Source organism: Saccopteryx bilineata, chromosome 10, assembly GCF_036850765.1.
Source record: "Saccopteryx bilineata isolate mSacBil1 chromosome 10, mSacBil1_pri_phased_curated, whole genome shotgun sequence".
NCBI lineage: Eukaryota > Metazoa > Chordata > Mammalia > Chiroptera > Emballonuridae > Saccopteryx > Saccopteryx bilineata.
Genome location: NC_089499.1, coordinates 4,256,571 through 4,274,725, shown reverse-complemented (window position 1 = coordinate 4,274,725; position 18,155 = coordinate 4,256,571). Strand labels below are relative to the sequence as shown.

At 56.5% G+C, this 18,155-nt stretch overlaps 1 protein-coding gene across 2 annotated transcripts; it reads right to left on the bottom strand.

The window, feature by feature from the left end:
* Window positions 1–8,626: 8,626 nt before the first annotated feature.
* On the bottom strand, window positions 8,627–16,501 carry BHLHE40 (basic helix-loop-helix family member e40). 2 transcript variants are annotated; one of them, XM_066244669.1, is made up of 6 exons: window positions 16,263–16,501; window positions 14,082–14,408; window positions 13,865–13,934; window positions 13,490–13,597; window positions 12,424–12,547; window positions 8,627–11,076 (listed from the first exon to the last, which is right to left on the bottom strand). In XM_066244669.1, the coding sequence occupies exons 2-6, from the start codon at window positions 14,159–14,161 to the stop codon at window positions 10,196–10,198; spliced, it is 1,263 nt and encodes a 420-aa protein (XP_066100766.1). In that variant the 5' UTR covers window positions 14,162–14,408; window positions 16,263–16,501; the 3' UTR covers window positions 8,627–10,195. The 2 variants fall into 2 exon arrangements, with proteins under 2 accessions (XP_066100766.1, XP_066100765.1); XM_066244668.1 differs by lacking the exon at window positions 16,263–16,501 and having other exon boundaries at window positions 14,082–14,486.
* Window positions 16,502–18,155: the final 1,654 nt, after the last annotated feature.

The following is an 18,155-nucleotide window of genomic DNA, read 5'->3' as shown; positions in this document are numbered from 1 at the left end:
TCTCTCTCTCTCTCTCTCTCTCTCTCTCAGGGTTAAAGGGTCCAGGCCTCCTTCTCACAAAGAGACCTTTCCAACAGCCCAGTCACTGCTGCCTCCCCTGGCTCATCCCGTACATCCTACACATCCTCACGGTGGCTATTCCTTTCCTTCGCTTCACTGTGGCCCCAGGCACCCACTCGGCCCCCTCCCTCTCATTAGAGATGAAGGAATTTTTGACTGCATTCCAGCCTTCTTTCTCAGACCTGCCCTCTGTCCCCTTTGACACTTGTGGTTCCGTCTGGAACGCGTTACTTCATTGGCTGGGGTTGCGGTGACAAAGGACCGCAGACGGGGCGGCTCGAAGAACAGACACGTGTGGCCTGGAGTCTGAGATCCAGGTGCCAGCAGGCGGGTTCCTCGGGAGGCTGGGAGGGAGGCTCCGGCCTGCCCTGGCCTCTCCCACACTTCCGGAGCGCGGCCCGCCCTCCGGCGTGCCTCGGTTAGGGACGCCTGGCTCTGTCCCTGCCTCCGAGGTCACACGGCCTTCCCCTGTGTGCACATCTCTGTCCAAACTTCCCCTCTCCCTAAGGGCACCAGTCATCTTGGATGAGGGCCCACCACCCTAAGGACCTTATGTGAATGCAATTCCCATGGAAAAGACCCTATTTCCAAATAAGGTCACATTCTGAGGTTAGGACGTCAGCGTCTTTTTTTTGGGGGGGGGGAGGGGGGAACAGGACACAATTCAACTCAGTCCAGACATCGTTCTCAGCCCTTCCCCACCGCAGCCAGATAAGGCTCCTGCTCTTTCCTATCTGGGCCAGTGGCCCCCAGACACTCTGGACGAACCACACAGGGCCCTGTTGCGACCCTCCATGCCCGCCTTACCCGGCGGGGTTCCTACTTGTGTGATTACCCCGTGAGCACCTGCGTAGTCCCCCTCAGACTCCCCATCGCGTGAGGACAGGCACGTGACTGTCCTGTGCACCACTGGAGCCTCAAAGCCTGAAGGAGGGAGTGCCTGGTAGACTCCTAAGTGCTGCGCGCACGGAGAGAAGAGGAGGCAGGCGGCCAGCGTCCCCTCCCTCCGGAGAGGAGGCGTGTGCTCCAGGGGCCGCCGGCCCCGGGGTCTCCGCCCTCACACACCCTCACCAGCCCTGGACGCATGGTGCCCGCCTCTCCCGCTGCTCCTCCTGACCCCACCGCGCGGGGAGAACGCGTCTGGGGAAGGCCCTGCCAGCCGGGGGCGGCCAGGGGAGTCCGAGGCCCGTAAAGTGAACGGCTCTGAAATCGGACCTCGGGCATCGAGCTGGGGGGAGGGGCAGGTTCACCGAAGGTGACAGCGCTCCAGGGAGCATCAGTTTTCAGGAACGCACTCTACTTGGAAGGGGGCCAAGTGGGCCCCAAGCTCTGGGCCCCCGGGAGGGGGCCGTGCCAGCCCGGCCCGGGCCTGTGAAAGGCCACAGGGTGGGCCTCACTGGAGACGCCCCTCCTGCCAAGCTGTCCTGAGCTCACCTGCGGAGAGGATACAGATTTAGTGTTGGGGAGACCAGGTGGACACATTCAGGAACCTTCTTCGGCTCAGCTGAAGCCAGTCAGCCTGCCCCCTCTCCAAGTTCCTGCCCCCATGCTTCCCAGGACCTCTTGGGAACTCCTCCTGGGCAGCAAATCTCAAAGGGAGAAATGCAGGCCTCCCCACAGCAGGGCCAGAACCAGGGCTGAGCTGGAAAAAGTGACTTGCAGGCCAGCCACCACGCTTTCCCAGTGAAAGGCTGACTCATTGCAACAGGCCTGGGCTGGCTGGGACGTGAGCTGGTGACCTGGAACATGCCTGGACAGTGAGGGCCTCGTCTGAGGGCTGGTCTGGGAGAAGCCCCGGGTCAGCCCCAGGCCCTGCCCCGGGAAACACCCACACACAGCCAGGGGAGCTGTGACGGAAGCTGTGGGTGTGGTGGGACGGGGGCCCTATCCTCTCTCCCCTCAGACTCTGGGGGCACAGCAGGGGCTGGGGAAGGTGTAGACAGGCCAGGGCCGAGGGGTAGATAAGCCTAATGACCCCAGTCATGAATGTTCTGGTCCCCCCCCCCCCCCTAGGAAATGCAAACAGAAAATGACACTAAGCTTGAATGTAGAGAAGACCCAGTAAGGTCGTGATTTTCTTCATGAGGTGATCTTAATGCTTTCCTTGGAGCCACCAAAAAGAGACTCGTTTCCACCCTGGCAGGATAGCTCAGTTGGTTAGAGCAGCGTCCTGATTTGCAGAGGTTGCCGGTTCGATCCCCGGTTACAATACACACTGGGACAGATGGATGATTCTGTCTTTCTCCCTCTCCGTCTCTCCCTTCTTCTCTCTCTAAAATCAATACATTAAAAAAAGAAAGAAAGAAAGAAAGAAAGAAAGAAAGAAAGAAAGAAAGAAAGAAAGAAAGAAGTTAGTTTGCACTTTGAGGGGGACGGGAGGGGGCGGGGCCTTCTCTCCTAGTGTCCTGAGCACCTTCCGTCTGCCCACTGGGTGAGTCAGCACCATGCCCGGGGTGCAGAGTTTGTCTCCAGTGGGTTCTCCAGATCCTCTTCCTTCCTTTGCCCATGTTGACATCCCCGGCTCTTCAGCAAGGCGCTAAGTCACACACGTCAGTTTAAATCCTGGCTGTGCCGCCTGCTTGCTGTGTGACCTTGGGCAAGTCACTCGATCTCGCTGAGTCTCAATTTCTGTACGTATAAAAGGGAAATTCCACAAGATAAGGCGTGGGGAGCGCCTAGTCCAGCACTCAGCAGAGCCTGGTATATATATATATACATGCTTGGTTTCTCCTCGCGCCTCCCTTTATCCCCTACAGAGCTCCTTATTTGGTGCAGATTTCACATTTCTATTGTCTTTTGTTGCTTTCCTGTGACCGGTCAAAAGTGCACCATGACTTTACGGACACACTGTATTTCCCGGCATAACTGGGACTATTTGGCAGTCTAGCATTAACATGCACCATAAATTACTCAACTAGTCTCTTCCAGGCCCACTTTTGAGCTTTTTAAATTTTATTTATTTATTTATTTATTTATTTATTTGTGTTGACTAAGAATGACACCGAGACGACCATCCTTGTAGCTTTATCATTGCAAACCAGATCGATAAGCCCCTTAGCCTGACTCCTGGAGGTGGACTCCCTCGCTCTAAGGTGCACATGTTCCAAGACTTCCGACAACTCTTGCGAACTGCCTCCCAGCCGGGCAGCTCTCCTGGATTGCTGAAGGAATAGTAACCATCACAGCCTGGCGGATAACAGTCTGGTGACAGCCCTCGGGGAATGACAGACGCTCACGCGGCTGACTTAGCAATCCCACTGCCGGGAGTGTGAGGACTTTTTTTTGTGGCTTCTTCTTCTACCGGGTACCATGTTTTCGAGTTTGGCCCCAGTGGGAGCACGTATTGATACTTTGTGTCTTCTTTAGCCTATTGTCTGGACTGAGCACATTTTGCTTTTCCCATTCATCTGCTTGCTGGTGACCATCTCTCTGTTTCCTTCCGTGGCCACAGCGCTGTGATGCGCTCGCCTGTAGGTGTGCTCGTGACGGGCCCCTGTTCTCCCATTCCTCTGGGCACGGACCTAGGCGTGGAATTGCTGGGTTAGTGGGAGAGGCCGTCCGACGTTCGAGGCACCTCCGCACCGTCTTCCACAAGCAGCTGAGCCAGCGGACATCCCCACCCGCAGTGCTGAAGGTTCCAGGTTCGCCGGGTCCTCGACAACGCTTCCTTGCTGTTCAGTCTCTGCTGTATCGCAGCCGCGCTAGCGGGCGGGCGCGAGGTGGTGCCCCGCTGTGGTTTCCTTGTGCACTTCCCTGACGACGGAGGCTGATGAGCATCTTTCTGTGTGCTTCTCGGCCATCTGTGTATCTTCTTTAGAGAAATGTCTGTTCAAACCCTCTGCCCCTTGGGTTCTTTTTCTTTGTTGTTGTTTCTGTCTACTGTGGTAGTGTTAGATTCTCCCTAGTAAAAAAAAAAAAAAAAGATACAAAAACATTAGATATTTTCATGAAAACTTTACAAAACATACTCTTTTTTTTTTTTTCTGGAAAGGAATACTTTTCTCTCCCCTCCCCCACTTGAATTCCCCAGACACCCTGCGTAACTCCTACCTCCATCTACCATCCATGATGTGATTTCAAAACATGCATTTGCTCTTCCAACAAACAAATAAAGAAGCACAAAGGTCTTCCCTTTCCCCCCCTCTCCAAGGTGGGTGGCGGGTGGGGAAAGAGGCCTGGGACGTGGGTGGAGCCGAGACCGGCTGTCCCCATGGCTGTGGCCTCGGCCTCAGGCTGACCCCCCTACCTGGCAGCCTGCTGAATCATCTCTGATACCTCACCTAGCTGTCTTTGCGACGATTCCTCCAGGAAGGGAGGGGCGCCGTCTATAGCAGAAGGAACCCCTGGGCCCGAATCCAGCCACATCACAAGGCTGGCTGGCCAGGGGCCGCGAGACAAGCATGTCCGTGGCTTCCTCAGCCAATGGGAGAGGCTTCACCCGGCTCATGTTTGGCTGTGGCAGTCAGGGCCAAACAGATGGCTTGGGATAAACAGGGGGGTGGTGGCTTTGAGTGGCCTCAGCCTCCCTCTGGGTCCTGGAGACAGAGGCAGGTGAGGTGGCAGGCCGCGCCTGAGGAAGGGGCTGGCTGTAGGTCGGTGCCCTCCAAGCCCGTTCGTGCGTGACGGGTTATAGCAATGGAACTCTTGTTCAGACGCACCCTCACAGTGCACAGGGCCGAGAAAAAGGAAGGTGCTCCAGCCGAGGGGGGCGAGAAGCCCGGAGCCTCCCCACCCCGCCCCCCATACCACGTGGCACCTCGGGGACCTCTGGGTCTCGGGAGAACACGCCGATCCTGTTAACACATAGTATTTATATGAAACCACTTGGGAGCTGAAACACACTCTGTCTCTGTGAGCCTGGTGGTGGGACCCGGGGGGGGGGCGGGGCCCCCCCGAGGAGAAACCTGGCCGCCTGTCAAGCTCAAACCTGAGACACTGGGCCCTGCTCCACCGAGCCAGGCGGCCTCCTGCTTACCCCTCACCAGCCAGGACCGGGGACAAGGCCAAAGCTGGTGTGGGTGGGCCAGGGTGTGGGTGGGCCGAGGGACCCCAGGAAGGACTGGAGCCGCAGGGCCTGGCCTCCCAGCTGGCCCAGTTCCCTCCAGCCGGGAACCTGCCTTCCCCCTCTGCCCCCCCCGCCCCCCATTAGAACAGCCTCCCCCCCCCCCCGCCCGCCCAGTCCCTGCGCCCCTGCCCCAAGCCCCTCTCCCTGCTCCTGTCCTAACCATAGGAGAGATGTGTAGAAAGCAGTACCCCCCCACCCCCCAGGCACTTTGATATGGAATTTCCTCCGCCTCAGATTGCAGTTCTCAGCACGGCAAACCCAGAGCTCTCCCCCCACCCCCACCCCTCATCTGCCCCGCGTGGTCCTGGGGGGTTAGTTCTATAGTTAGAGAAAGGGCCCATCTTTGACTGTGGGCTGGAAGGTGGGACCCTTTGTAAGGAAACAAATAAAGAATTGGGCAAAGGATTTTATTCTGAGCTTTAGTTATCTCATCGGCGCACTGCAGGGCTATTTTGAGGACTAAATGAGATAATGCATGTTCAAGCCCAACGTCACCACAGCTCATTTTAGAAGCGAAGGCATGGCCCCATCCTGGCCTTGTGCGTGACCTCAGACCAGGTATCCCTCTCTGAGCTCCAGCCTTCTCATCTGGGAAATGGGCAGATGGCTAGCTACCCTTCACAGCTGCTATATAGTCAGTAGTGATAATTCACACAAGGTGCTTAACAGTGCCTGGCATCGGAAAAGTATGGTAGTAACAGTTGCAATTATTGCTACTTTCATCATCATCATCATCATTACTATGACTATTATTTAATGAGAAGAGCAGTGTTGTTTTGTAGTTAAGCACATAGACTCCAGAACCAAATTGCCTAGGTTTAAATTCCAATTTAGGCCCTGGCTGGTTGGCTCAGTGGTAGGGCATCAGCCTGGCGTGCAGAAGTCCCGGGTTCGATTCCCGGCCAGGGCACACAGGAGAAGCGCCCATCTGCTTCTCCACCCCTCCCCCTCTCCTTCCTCTCTGTCTCTCTCTTCCCCTCCCGCAGCCAAGGCTCCATTGGAGCAGAGATGGCCCGGGCGCTGGGGATGGCTCCTTGGCCTCTGCCCCAGGCGCTAGAGTGGCTCTGGTCGCAACAGAGCGACGCCCCGGAGGGGCAGAGCATCGCCCCCTGGTGGGCAGAGCATGGCCTCTGGTGGGCGTGCTGGGTGGATCCCGGTCGGGCGCATGCGTTTGTCATCAGTAGTCACAGTGGTTGGATCGTCCTATTATTATTATTGTTACCATTATTGACCAGACTCTGTGAAAGCCTTCAGCTTGGATCCTATTAAGAAGGGCTACAATGCCACATACTCACCACCCCACAAAGGGTTCAGGGACTCGAAGGCTGTGTGATCTTGGGTAAATCACCTCCCCTCTCTGAGTCTGCTTTCATTTATCTACACAGTGTGAATTGTAACAGGAGCCATCATGGTCCTTGTAGGTTGTTAGGCTTCAGTAATGAGCACTGACCCGTGGGAAGCTTCTAGCTCCTCGTTAATTAGGCCTTTGTCCCACGCCCTGCCTAAATCCAGCTCCTGACCCCACCCCTGCGGGCAGCGCCTGCTCGGGCTCCCTGCTGCTGGGCGCAAGCGGGTGCTGCCCGGCGCCGCTGCCAGGCCCTATTCTGGGGGCCGAGTGATCCCGCAGCCGTGCCCAGCTTCCCCCGGGATCAGGTTTCTGCTGACGCGATGCCAGGCACGTCTGCTTCCAGGAACCGGCAGCCGCATTTAGCCGCGGGCCGCACATGAAAGGGCTGCAGTCGGAAACGTGACGTTGTGTCAACAGGCGAGGCAGGTCAGCGCTGGGTGAGACCATCCCGGCAGGCCCGGAGGGTCACGCCCTGTCTGAACGCGGCCAGATCCCCGACCTCCGCTCCCCTGCCTCCTGCCACCTCTCCCGGGCCCCAAACCAGTGCTTCACCCCTGCACACTCACACACCCCTTTTTAAACAGAGGTCCTCTTTGTCCCCGGCTCCCTCTGAGCCACTTGGAACCTGCTGCCACTCAGCTAGAGGAAGGTCAAGGGCAAAGCAGAAGCTGCAAGGAGGCCGAGGGGCAGCTGGCTGGCTGTTGAGGGGTGCTTGGCCGGGCAGACGCCAGGAGGTCTCAGTTGACTATGTGTTGAACCCTCAAAACTTTTTTTAATGGTTGCCCCAACCACTTCCTTTTGACCCCACAGCGAGTCCTGAGTCACGGCCCAGGAGAGAGGCATGCAAACTGGGCTTGCTCTCGGTTTCCACCCTGAGCTCCAGCCCCAGGATAAGCTTGACTTGTTCAGGCTTCCAGCCTCCCCCCTCCAAAAATAAGGTCTAGCAATTCACAGAGGAATGCAGGGGCTTATCGGCGAGAGAGCTGGAAGCCCAGGCCCCACGGGGCTGGGAGAAGGAGGGACTTAAAGAATGTGCCATGTGCCTGCCCTCCGACATACGAGAGGGCTCAGAATCCTTACTTTACCTAGTCAAAAGTAGGGGTGTCACCACGGGAGGTGACAGACACCAGTTTATCTCCAGCCTCCTGGTCCAGGGCTCCTTCCAGGACACCCCGTGCGGCCTGGGGACAATCATAACCTTTCAGGCCCTGAGCTCTGAACCTCACACAGGCCAGGCAATGTTCACTGTCGCCTGCTGCCGGCTCACAGGAGACAGGCAAGGTGACATTGGAAGCCAACAGGCATGACAGGCAGGTGGTACCTTTGCCTGGCTGATTGCTACCCATGGACCTGGGGCAGCTTCCCCGCATGGGATCCAAACAGAAGGTTCTGAAAGTCTGGGATGCCGCGGGGTCTGGAGCACGGCGAGCCAGGTACGGTCCATCAGGAAACATAGGGACACCTCTGGGAAGGGGGACGGGCGAGGCACAAGTCTCCGACCCGGTCATTTCCCACTTCTTTTCCCATGGAATTTTTTCTTTTTCATAAGAGCACTTGACGAAGGAACACTGATATACCCACTCACGCACAAACACACCCATGGAGAGGAAGTCCAGGAAGGATGTAGAAAATAATTATGGGATGTTGCCTTCAGCAGCAATAAGACAGGATATGGCCGATCCATTAGACCTTGCTGTACTCGAAAAATTTCGACTGCCTTGGCCAAGAGCTGTTATCCCAGCCTCAATTACCATTGCATAATAGTCTGTGAAATCTTTTCTCACCCCTCCACCGAGTTCCCCAGACGCAGAGGCCCACGATTGCACTCTTTGATTTTCTGTCAAGTGCGAAAAGCCGTGATGAGCAAGGCAGAAGGGTAGGGGTGAGGGAGGGTGTCTGTTTTCCTTTTAATGATGCCAGGAGGTACAGGGTGATTGTAAACCGCTTGCAAGGGTTAAAAAAAAAAACAAAACCGGAAAACCTTAAATATTTACTGACTAAATTGACTGAACTCATTCTGTCTGACTGAAGACAGCACTGGGGACAGGCAGAGGGGCATGGCACCGAGGCGCTGCCTTCAGACACGAGGGGAGGGCAGGAGACAGCCACCTCTCACGGTTGTTATTTAAAAAAAAAACAACAACAACATGGGAGACCATCTTTCTCTTCCACAGGAAAAGGATTATTTTATTAAGGACTTTAGAACAACTACTTAACATCGACTCATAGATAAAAATATTTACAATTTCACACCTTCAGGAAGGCTCCAAAATAGAAACATTGTACCTCTCCCTAGAGAAAAAAAAAATTATTCTTCTCTTCAAAAACAGGAATACATTCATTTCCCCCCCCCTCACTTTTGTAGATCAAGTAATTATACAAATAAACATCTGAAACAGTTTCCTTTTTCATATATTTATATAATATATATTTATAACAGTTTTACAAACAAAGGCAACAACTTTATACCAAAATAATAATAATAAAAAGAAAACAGGGAAAAAGAGTTAAAACACGATCTGCGATCAAGCATAGTGCCGTTTGGAAAGCTGGTGCAGGGCTGGCTGGACGAGTCGGATAACAAGGACTCTGGACCGAAAATAAAACTTCTTTGAAGGAGACAGAATCCTTCTCCGCAATAAGGACACTCCATCTGCCGTGGGGCGAGGGGAGTTAGCTTGCAGAAAGGACCGTGTTAAGAGGCTTGGGCAGGCCTTGCAGAGGCTGAGCTTGGTCAGGAGGAGCTTGCAGGATGGAAGCCAAAGCTGTCTAGAGCTTTGCTGGTTGAAGGTAGCAATTTGTTGCTCAGCATGATGCACATAGAGTGGCGCTGGGAACTGAGGCGTCTGTCTCTCTCTCAGAACCTGGTCGGGTTCCCTGGACAGCAAGACTGTTTCTAGGTCTCACCTAGAAACCGGTCCCCGAGGCCCTGGGGGCTGGGATGGGGTGGGCTGGGGTGGGGGGACACTTCTCCCTCACCTCCTGGCAGCTGGGCTTGTCCAGTGGGGGCCCTTTGTAGTCCCTCTGTAAGCTAATCACTACAAAAGGAAGCCTGAAGAAAGCCCGAGGAGGGAACTACATTCTCTTTGTTCATCGAGGCAGGGGTGGGGAGCAGACCTGCGGAAATCTCCCCAAACCCGCTGCCATGCCGTGCCAGTGTCTGCTACCTCAGGGCGCCGCAGAGAGCTCGGGCCGGCCGCCGGCTCCCCGTGTGCGTGTGCGGTGAGTCACGAAGGCGACAATACAAGGGAGTAGGGTGGGGTCAGGAGAGCTGGCTGGGAACTGCATTATGGAAAGCCCTCTTTTGAAAGTACCTTTTTCTCAAAGCCACAGACCCGGCTCCCAAAGGGAAGACTGACTCACAGACCAAGACTTTGAAGCTTTTGAAAATCCAGCTGATTCGTATCAGAGGGGGTTATTCTCTGGGCGGGGAAAGGAGCCCAGAGCTCTGCTACAATCCCCCGAAATCTCCTGATGGCAGGCACCCCTCATGTCTTCCCTAGGCCCAAGGAGCTTTCGTGTCCCGAACCAACACGCGGCACACACGCACGCACACCCCAACGCTGCTCTCCGCGCCCCAGACGACCTCGGCACACGCCCCGGGACAATCTCGCCACACTCACAAATGCTTTTTTCTCTCTTTCTTTCTTTTTTCTTTTTCTTTTTTTTTTTTTTAGAAGAAGGGAGAGTGGGAAGCAAAGCAGCAGGATCCCTGAAAGAGTTTAGTCTTTGGTTTCTAAGTTTAAAGGGGGGATCTGCTTCAGGGCTTGGAGCAGGGCGGAGGAGTCGATGGCCGGATGGGGCGGCATGGGAGAAGGGAGTCTCTGGGGCATGAGCAAGGGGCCCGAGATCTTGTCTGGGTTCATGAAGCTGGAGAGGGCGGCGGCGGAGGCGTTGAGGCCCTGGTACAACACGGGCACAGAGGTGGGGTACCAGCACTTCTCCAGCATGGGCAGGTAGGCGGTGGCCGAGGGCGGGATCAGATAGAAGGGCAGGCAGAAGGGGGGCTGGTGCGGGTGGGGGCCCAGGAACGACGAGCCGATCAGGTCGCTGCTCGGGAAGCGGCCTTCGTCATCTGAGAGCTGCATCCTTCTCTTTTTCGTGGGGGGTTCTTCGGATTCTTGCTTGATAGCCCCGATCCGTTCTCCCGCGGCGAACCTGTGTCCATGGTCGCCGCCCTTGAGGTACGGCTGCTCGCCGCCACCACCACCACCGCCGCCGCGCGGGTCGCCCTTCTCCGACTCGCCCCCGTAGCCGCTGTCGGTGTCTGTGTCGCTGCCGCTCTGCTCCCCGCTAGAGTGCGCGAAAGTCCGCTGAATGACGGGCACACAGTTCTTCCCAGGGCCTTCAGAGCCTTTGGCCAGGGAGCCGGGTTTCTCCTTGAAGTCCCCGGCTTTGGGAGCTGGGTCTGACATCTTCCTGGAGGTACCGCCCTGCAGCAGCTCCGAGACCACCCGGTGCAGGTGGGTGACGAGCTGTGAGGACTTCAGGTCCCGCGTGTTCTCGTGCTTGGCTAGGTACTGCAGCACCTCCCGGGCGCAGGTCTGGAAACCCGAGCAGAACATCTCCTGACCGGCTTCCATGTTTCTCCCCGACAGCTCACCTGGATCAACACAGAGGCAAAGGGAGGAATTTCAGGACGTCCCCGAGGCTTACCCGGACACCAGCGCTCCGAAGGCCAAGAGCTTCCCCTTTCCCTGAATGCGTGCGTGCGCATGGGCGCTCCTGACTCCAAAAGTTATATACGATCAGAGAAAATGTGGATCGCACTGACAGGTATAAGGGATAAAATAAAAACCCGCCATCATCCTACCCTCCGGAGAGAAAATGACTATAATGGCTGCATCATGTCCCCTCACAGAAATAGACCACAAATAGAGATGACCCATTTCCTCCCTGGTTGAATGCATAGGCTGTCCCTGGGTTTTCACTCTAAGTGACACAGCCACGGACATCCTAGTATGTGTAGGAGCCAAAGAGTCAGTTAACAGAACACCAGTCTCACTGTAGCAAAGACGGACAGAGGCCAGATGGTCATTAAACGAGAGAAGGAGTGAAGGAACAATGTCACCTAAAGTATAATCTCATTTTCAATACCCATGACGGTCACGCTGTCATCTTTCAATGGAGAGGCTGATTCTAAGCCTTTCCTGTGTCCTCAACCCACGACCCCCCGAGGAATTAGGTGTGATCAGCTTTCTGTTTTCAGGGAGGGAAGGAACCTGGCAGAAGCACATGCCCGGCTTTTGGGATTCTCTGCCCACTTAGCCATGGCAGGGATGGCAGAGAGGGATGGAATGAGGGAGTAGGCAGGAGAACGTCTCCCCCGTCTGCACAGTAATTATCGGGAAGCAGTGAGACGGGGTTTGAAGGTGAGTGTGATTCTCTGGAAGTGAGTAGAAACGAATGATGAAACTCCACTGGTTTCTGTTAGTTACGCAATTCACCGAGATACCTAGTGGCTATTCAGGGAACCACATGAAATGCAGGAAAAACTCCTGCTGTCATCCTGCCAGGATCATACCACACACTGAGCCATGAGGAAGCAGCAGAGAAACAGGAAAACACAGGGGCATACCCATCCTTTCTTCTCCAATGACAGAGGGCTAAGAAGACCGACAGCAAAACACCCATGATGCAAATTACAGGTGCCTTGGCATTTTATAAAGGGGGGGGGGTGTGGGGAACTCCCAGAATTTAGAAACTCTTAAGCCAAAATGCCACAGAAGGATTTTATCATCTGACTTAATAGGTATCCCTGCCAGGTGGCAACCCAGCAGCATTCCGCATGAAAAGTCTGACCTTTGAGGAACAATAAAACGGCATCTCCCCCCACGTCTGCGCACCAGCCTTTCCTGACAGGCATGTTTCTCGCAGCAGATGCTGAGCCCACAGGCTCTCTGCTGGGGCCAGAACTCGCCCGAGAGGCTGGCCAGACGCAGGCACTCACCGGCTTGCAGACCGCTCTGCAGGGCCATGATTTTCTGCTGCTGCTGGTCAATGAGGTTTGTCAGTGCTTTCACGTGCTTCAAGGTGAGCTCAAGCACCACTGCTTTCTCCAAGTGACCCAAAGTCTGGAATCAAAAGAACCTCTGTCAGCAGTGAGCTCAGACAGGTCCCACCGCCGGGGACACTGACTAGCCATGAGAAACGTCTCTAAAGGAAAAAAAAAAAAAAAAAAGGAGATACCCTTGCCTGATTGGCTAAATGTAATTTCAAGTGTATCCGTTTTTTAAAAAAATACATACACATTTCTGATGAAAGAATTAGAAAGGAGTGCCACCTATTTTCGGCGGCCTTCTGGAAGCAGCCGCTACCTTAGGAAAAAGCTCTGACAGATACGTTTTTCCGCTGCTGACCTTCCTTCCTCCCGGGAACCAGAGTTAACATTTCTCTGCAGTGGTGTCAACCGAGGAGGGACTTCTGTGTCTGGCAGCCAAGCGGCTTTCCCTGTTTCTTTCCTGACACCCTTTCATAACTCCCAGCTCACCCAGGCTTTTTGCTTCCTCCCCAAATACTATCTATCTTTTTGTTGTTGTTGTTGTTGCTGCTTTTCCCAACCAAAGGCTGCCAGCTAGTAAGCTGCTGGCTACTGCCAAGAAAGGACAGGACATAAAAATCCCATACCAAAACAAATCTTCTTATTTAAAAAAAAAAAAAAAAAAAGGAAAGGAGAAAAAGGGGTAAATACAATCTGAGTTTTGGTTGGTTTATGCAAGGCAGGAAAACTCCAGAGCCCTGAGAATCACCAGAAGGGAAAGTCTAAAACTCAGGAAAAGGAGAGACAGCTGGTGTTGGAGACCACTTGGAGAAGTCCAAGTGGTTCTCACCTCATTTGCATGAGGCTGCCAGAAAATCTCAGCACCGAGGACGAGGCTGTACCCCCAAACAGCCACCCCGACTGGGACCCAGCCCTCTGCTCTGCAGTTCCCTGCGGGGCCTGCAGGCGGCGAGTGACCCCCGCCCGCCCTTTGGGCAGGGGAGCCGGCTTGGAGCGCCGCCAGCTTCTCACTTACTGTAAGTTTGAGATGTTCGGGTAGGAGATCCTTCAGTTGGGCGATGCACTCGTTAATCCGGTCACGTCTCTTTTTCTCGATGAGCCGGTGCGGCAGTTTGTAGGTTTCCTGCAAGGTGCACGGGAGGCAGTGGGCGCGGGAGGAAGGGGGTGCGAAGCCCCCTACTCCCCACCCCGCGCGCGAGGAGAGTCGGGGGAGTGCTGCAGAGTCACACCCAGAACCACCACCACCTGCCCCTTCCTCTCCAAGCCACTCGGTGGAGGCGCCGGGTCCATACCGTGCATACCCCCTTCAGCCTCAGAGTGAGAAAACTTTTCTTGGAAACTCAACGCGTGCTAAGGGCTGGAGTTCCCAGGGGGCGAGCGGGGCTCTTACCTTGCTGTCTTCGCTCCGCTTTATTCCCCGTCTCGACTTGTATACTTGGTACATGTGGGCAAAATCCATCCTGCAGGGAGAGGGGCCAAGAAGGGTCGTGAGTTTGCGTGCGCCCCAGCTGCAGAACCCCCGATGCGCCCAGAACTGCTCTAAGTCGAGGGCGAAGGGCAATACAGGGCTGAAGTTGAGGCTTGAGGGGTCAGGAGTGCCCACTTACCCTGATAGGTCTCCGGGCTCCAGTCCTGGCGCCTTGGGCAGGCAGGCGGGGGGTGGCTGCGCGCTGGGGATCCGCTCCATGGCACCGCGAGCCGGGGCCACTGTGCGCTCCTGTCTGCAGAAGAGCGTCGGGTGAAGACTGTTCTGGAGGGGTCCTCGGAGCTCTTTCTGCAGGGTTCCCTCTGGGTCTGAGCTCCCTGAAATCCGATGGGCTGCCGGAGCTGCGGCGACGAGGTGCTGCTGCTTCAGTTGGGGGCGTGCATGGTATCTCCGCGGCCTCTGGCTCCGGCTCTGCGCACAGCCTGGCGGTGTGTGCTCCCTGTGCCTTCTGCGCCGTGCGAGCCAAGTGAATGAGAAGTGGGGCGGGCAGAGAGGCGGGAGGCAGTGCGGGGGGGCGGGCAGGGCGGGGGCCGGGGGACAAGCCGCGGAGTAATGGAGAGGCTGCGGGCTGGGTTAAATGGGAGCGAGTGGGTGGGTTGGAGCTACGTGTTCTACCCTGTGACTCCAGGCACGTCTGGCCGCTGCCGGGGAGGGAAGGAGCGACCTGCCCGCCCTCCCCCGGCTTCATCACATGAGTCTCACGTGTTGGACAACGCTCTGGCGGCTGCGAGGGGCCCCCACCCCCACCCTACCCCCAGCCCCGGTCCCCAGGTGTCTGCGGTGCGGATGCCTTTCCCCGAAGAGGGGGTGGTAGCACGGCCTGGTCCTGCCCAGCCGGCTGGGGGGCGCGGAGACTGCCAGGGGAGCCGGGGGGTGGGTGGTAACGTGGGCGAACCTGCCCCAGGGAAATGAAGTAAGTTCCCGTCTCCTGGGAGGGGACGGGGGAGGACGGATCCGCCAGCGTCTGACTCAAGCCGGGAGAGGAATATCCCCTCGCTCGCTCCAGCCCGCTTCCTCCTCCCCCGCCCGGCCGCTCGCGGGAACCGGCGCGCAGCAGAGGGAGTCGCCGGGCCCCCTGCCTTCCCCAGAGGCTGGGGTTTCTTCCCGTCCCGGTTTCCCAGCCCCCAGCCCGCGGCCCAGCGTCCAGGAATCGCCCGCCGGGGGAGGGCCCGAGGGGCGGGGCGGATGTCACCCCATGGGAAGCGGGCTGGCGGCCAAGCGCAGGGGCAGCCCAGGCCGCCGGCGAGCACGCTGCGCGCACCTGACCGCCGAGGGTGTGCGCGGCGGCCACAGCTGCCCGGAGCTCAGATGGCGGGCACAGTCTACAGGCCAAGGGCGCCCACGTGCCCACCCCCCTGGGTGGCCCGGTACTCCCCCACCCCCACTTCGCTAGTCAAGCGTGGAGAGATACCGGGCGCGGCGCCCTAGTTCCCTCCCTCCTCTGCCCCCTCGGGAGCAGGGCGCCCGGGTCGCCTCCCCTCCGGCTGCGGCGTTACACAACCGCGGCGGCGACGCTTGCCCTGCAGCGGCCGGGGCGGGACGCTTCACGTGGCCGGGGCTCGGGCCGCAGCGCCGCCAGCCCTGTGTACGGCCCTGTGCGCCGCCGGGGGACTGAGACCCGGGACGCGGTGTGCCCGCCGGGTCGGCCATCTCCGCGCCTGCCAGGAATTTGGCGGCGCTGTGTGAGGTCTGCGCGCAGGGCAGGAGGGCCGGGGGTGGGGCGGGGCGGGGGAGAGGGACGAGAGAAGTCTCTGCCCGGCTCCGTGAATCGTAGCACTTATTCAATCCACATGCATCGCCGAGTCCCCTCCCCTGTGCCAGGCGCTGTGTCCGTTGTGGGGACACCAAACATAGACTCTGCCCCGAATTTACAGGAACCTCTGGGAGGAGGACAGATAGATTGGGCAACGAGGGGAAAACAGCCTGGGAAAATTATATCGGGGCCACTGGCTGGCAGAGAAAAAGATATATATGCTTTTTTTTTTTTTTTTTTTTTTTGCGGTTTTGTGGTTTTGTTTTTTAATTTTATTTCCTACGAACTGAGATGCCTGGGGAGAGGAGGAGGGGGAGAAGCCGAGGGCAGAAAGGATTCCACGCGCGCGCCCCAGATGCCTGCCGTCCCCCCCACCCCACCCCGCCACCTCCCCCGGAGAAGTCCGGTCTCGGTGACCTTCTCGCTCAGCCTGGAGCAGGGAGACAGCTGAAAGGCCAAGGCCGCGGCGTGAGCCTGGCTGATGCAGCCGGAGGAGGGAGCCAGTGGAAATTCATGACTAAAATAAGGCCCCGCGGGGATTTCACTGACCTCTGCGCTGCCCCGCCGCCCGCCGGGGAGTTGAGAGATGACTGTCAGCTTTTCCCATCGCCCGGGGTCAGTCACCCCGCCGCCCGGTGACCTGGCTGTGGGAAGAAGGGCTGACAAAAGGGGGTCACTGCCAGGCTGGGCGCAGACGGACCCCGGGTTTGTGAGCGTGTGCGTGTGCGTGTGCGTGATGGTGGGTCTGGCGGGTGCGCTCTGAATTGGCGGTGACCTTGACAACCTGGAGACCCGGGCTTCGCACGTTGCCCGAACTGGGAGTGGATTTCCTCCAGGTCGCTTTGGAGAGCTCCCACTTCCTGTTTATGTTGCACGAGCGTCAAGCTCATTAGCAAGTGTGAGAAATGCCTGCTCTTCTAACTGCTGACTGGGATGACCTCACTTGGGGGCTCAGTGGCCCCTCCCTCCCTCCTTCCCCCCCTCCGCCCCGGAATGTGCTGTTGCTGCCGCTGGCTGTCGCTATCTCGGCCATCTCTGGAGGGCAGGACTGCACGGCCACTTCCTGCCGGGAGGTGAGCAGCAGAGCCCCGGGGCCAGGCCCCGGGGAGGTGACTGCAGCCTGTCCAGGCTCGATGCTTTCGGTTTAGGGTGGCCTGCTCCATTGGGCGACTTGGATAAGGGCTAAGAGCTGTCACCACTGTGTCAGAACCACAGTTCCACGAGGAAGTAGGCACTGTGGGGAGGAAGGAACACAGGTCCCCTCGGCTGTCCCCCCACCCCCATGCCAGCAGGGAACCCAGACTTCCCCCTCCTTGCGTGGTGCAGCGCTCATGTCAGTATCTCATGCCAGTACGGTTCTTAGGATCCGCTGAAGTTATCCACCCTTCTTGCCCTTCCCTGACCTACGACTGGAGATAACAAAATAGATTCCATTTCCCTTTTCTTTTTTTTTTTTTATGGGTTCCAAATGTACTCCCAAGCTTTATCTCAATGTACTCTTCAAGAATTGTGCCCACTTTACCGAAGTTCTGTTGAGCCAGATGGCTTTATTTTTGTTTTCCTTCTCTCAATAGCTTATGATTATTTTTTAATTTAAACATAATTCCTTCCCAGCATGCACCTTTCTGCCCTGACGATCTCAACATCTCAGTTTGTCCTTTGTTGTAGATACCTGTTTAGTGCTTATTTTACTGTTTAGTGCTTATTCTACCGTGGGCTGGTTTTACTTTATGTAAAAACCTTGCATATGTTAATTCACGTACGCCTCACCACCACATTATAAGGCTCACTTTTTACATTTGTTTCACATGTATTGATGGAGAACCACTGGACACCAGGCACTGAACTAGGCACCAGGGATGGAGAATGTGGTCCTCTTGCGGGGAAACTGAGGCTTAGGGAGGTGAAACGGCCTGCCTCAGGTTATACACTCTGGCATTAGAATTGGAAAGAGACCCCAGGTTTGTTGGGCTCCAAAGCTTGTACTCTGGGTCACTGTGCTTATGGCTGCCTGGTAGGGTTGTTCAGGCTGTGGGCTCTCAACTCCAGGGGGAGCCGTTCATGTTCAGGCTGAGAGAGCACCCTCTAGAGTTGTGCAGTGCAGCCCTGCGCAGTTGTGCTGGGCAAGCCGTGCATTTTATACCCCCCCTTTTCTGTCTCTTCTGAGTGTGGAGAGAACATATTCTGTGCATGGGAAGGGCAGGTGTTTCTTTTCTTTCCTAGCAGGGCTCAGCGTTTGGGTGGGAAGAGTCTATGCTGTTACTGCCACAGCCCCTGCACACACCTACCCCTCTCTTGATCAGAGATCGTTTCTTGCCTGCTTATGCAACCTCCAAAAAACATTGTGTGTGTGTGTGTGTGTGACAGAGAGAGGGACAGATAGGGACAGACAGACAGGAAGAGAGAGACATGAAATGCATCAGTTGCGGCACCTTAGTTGTT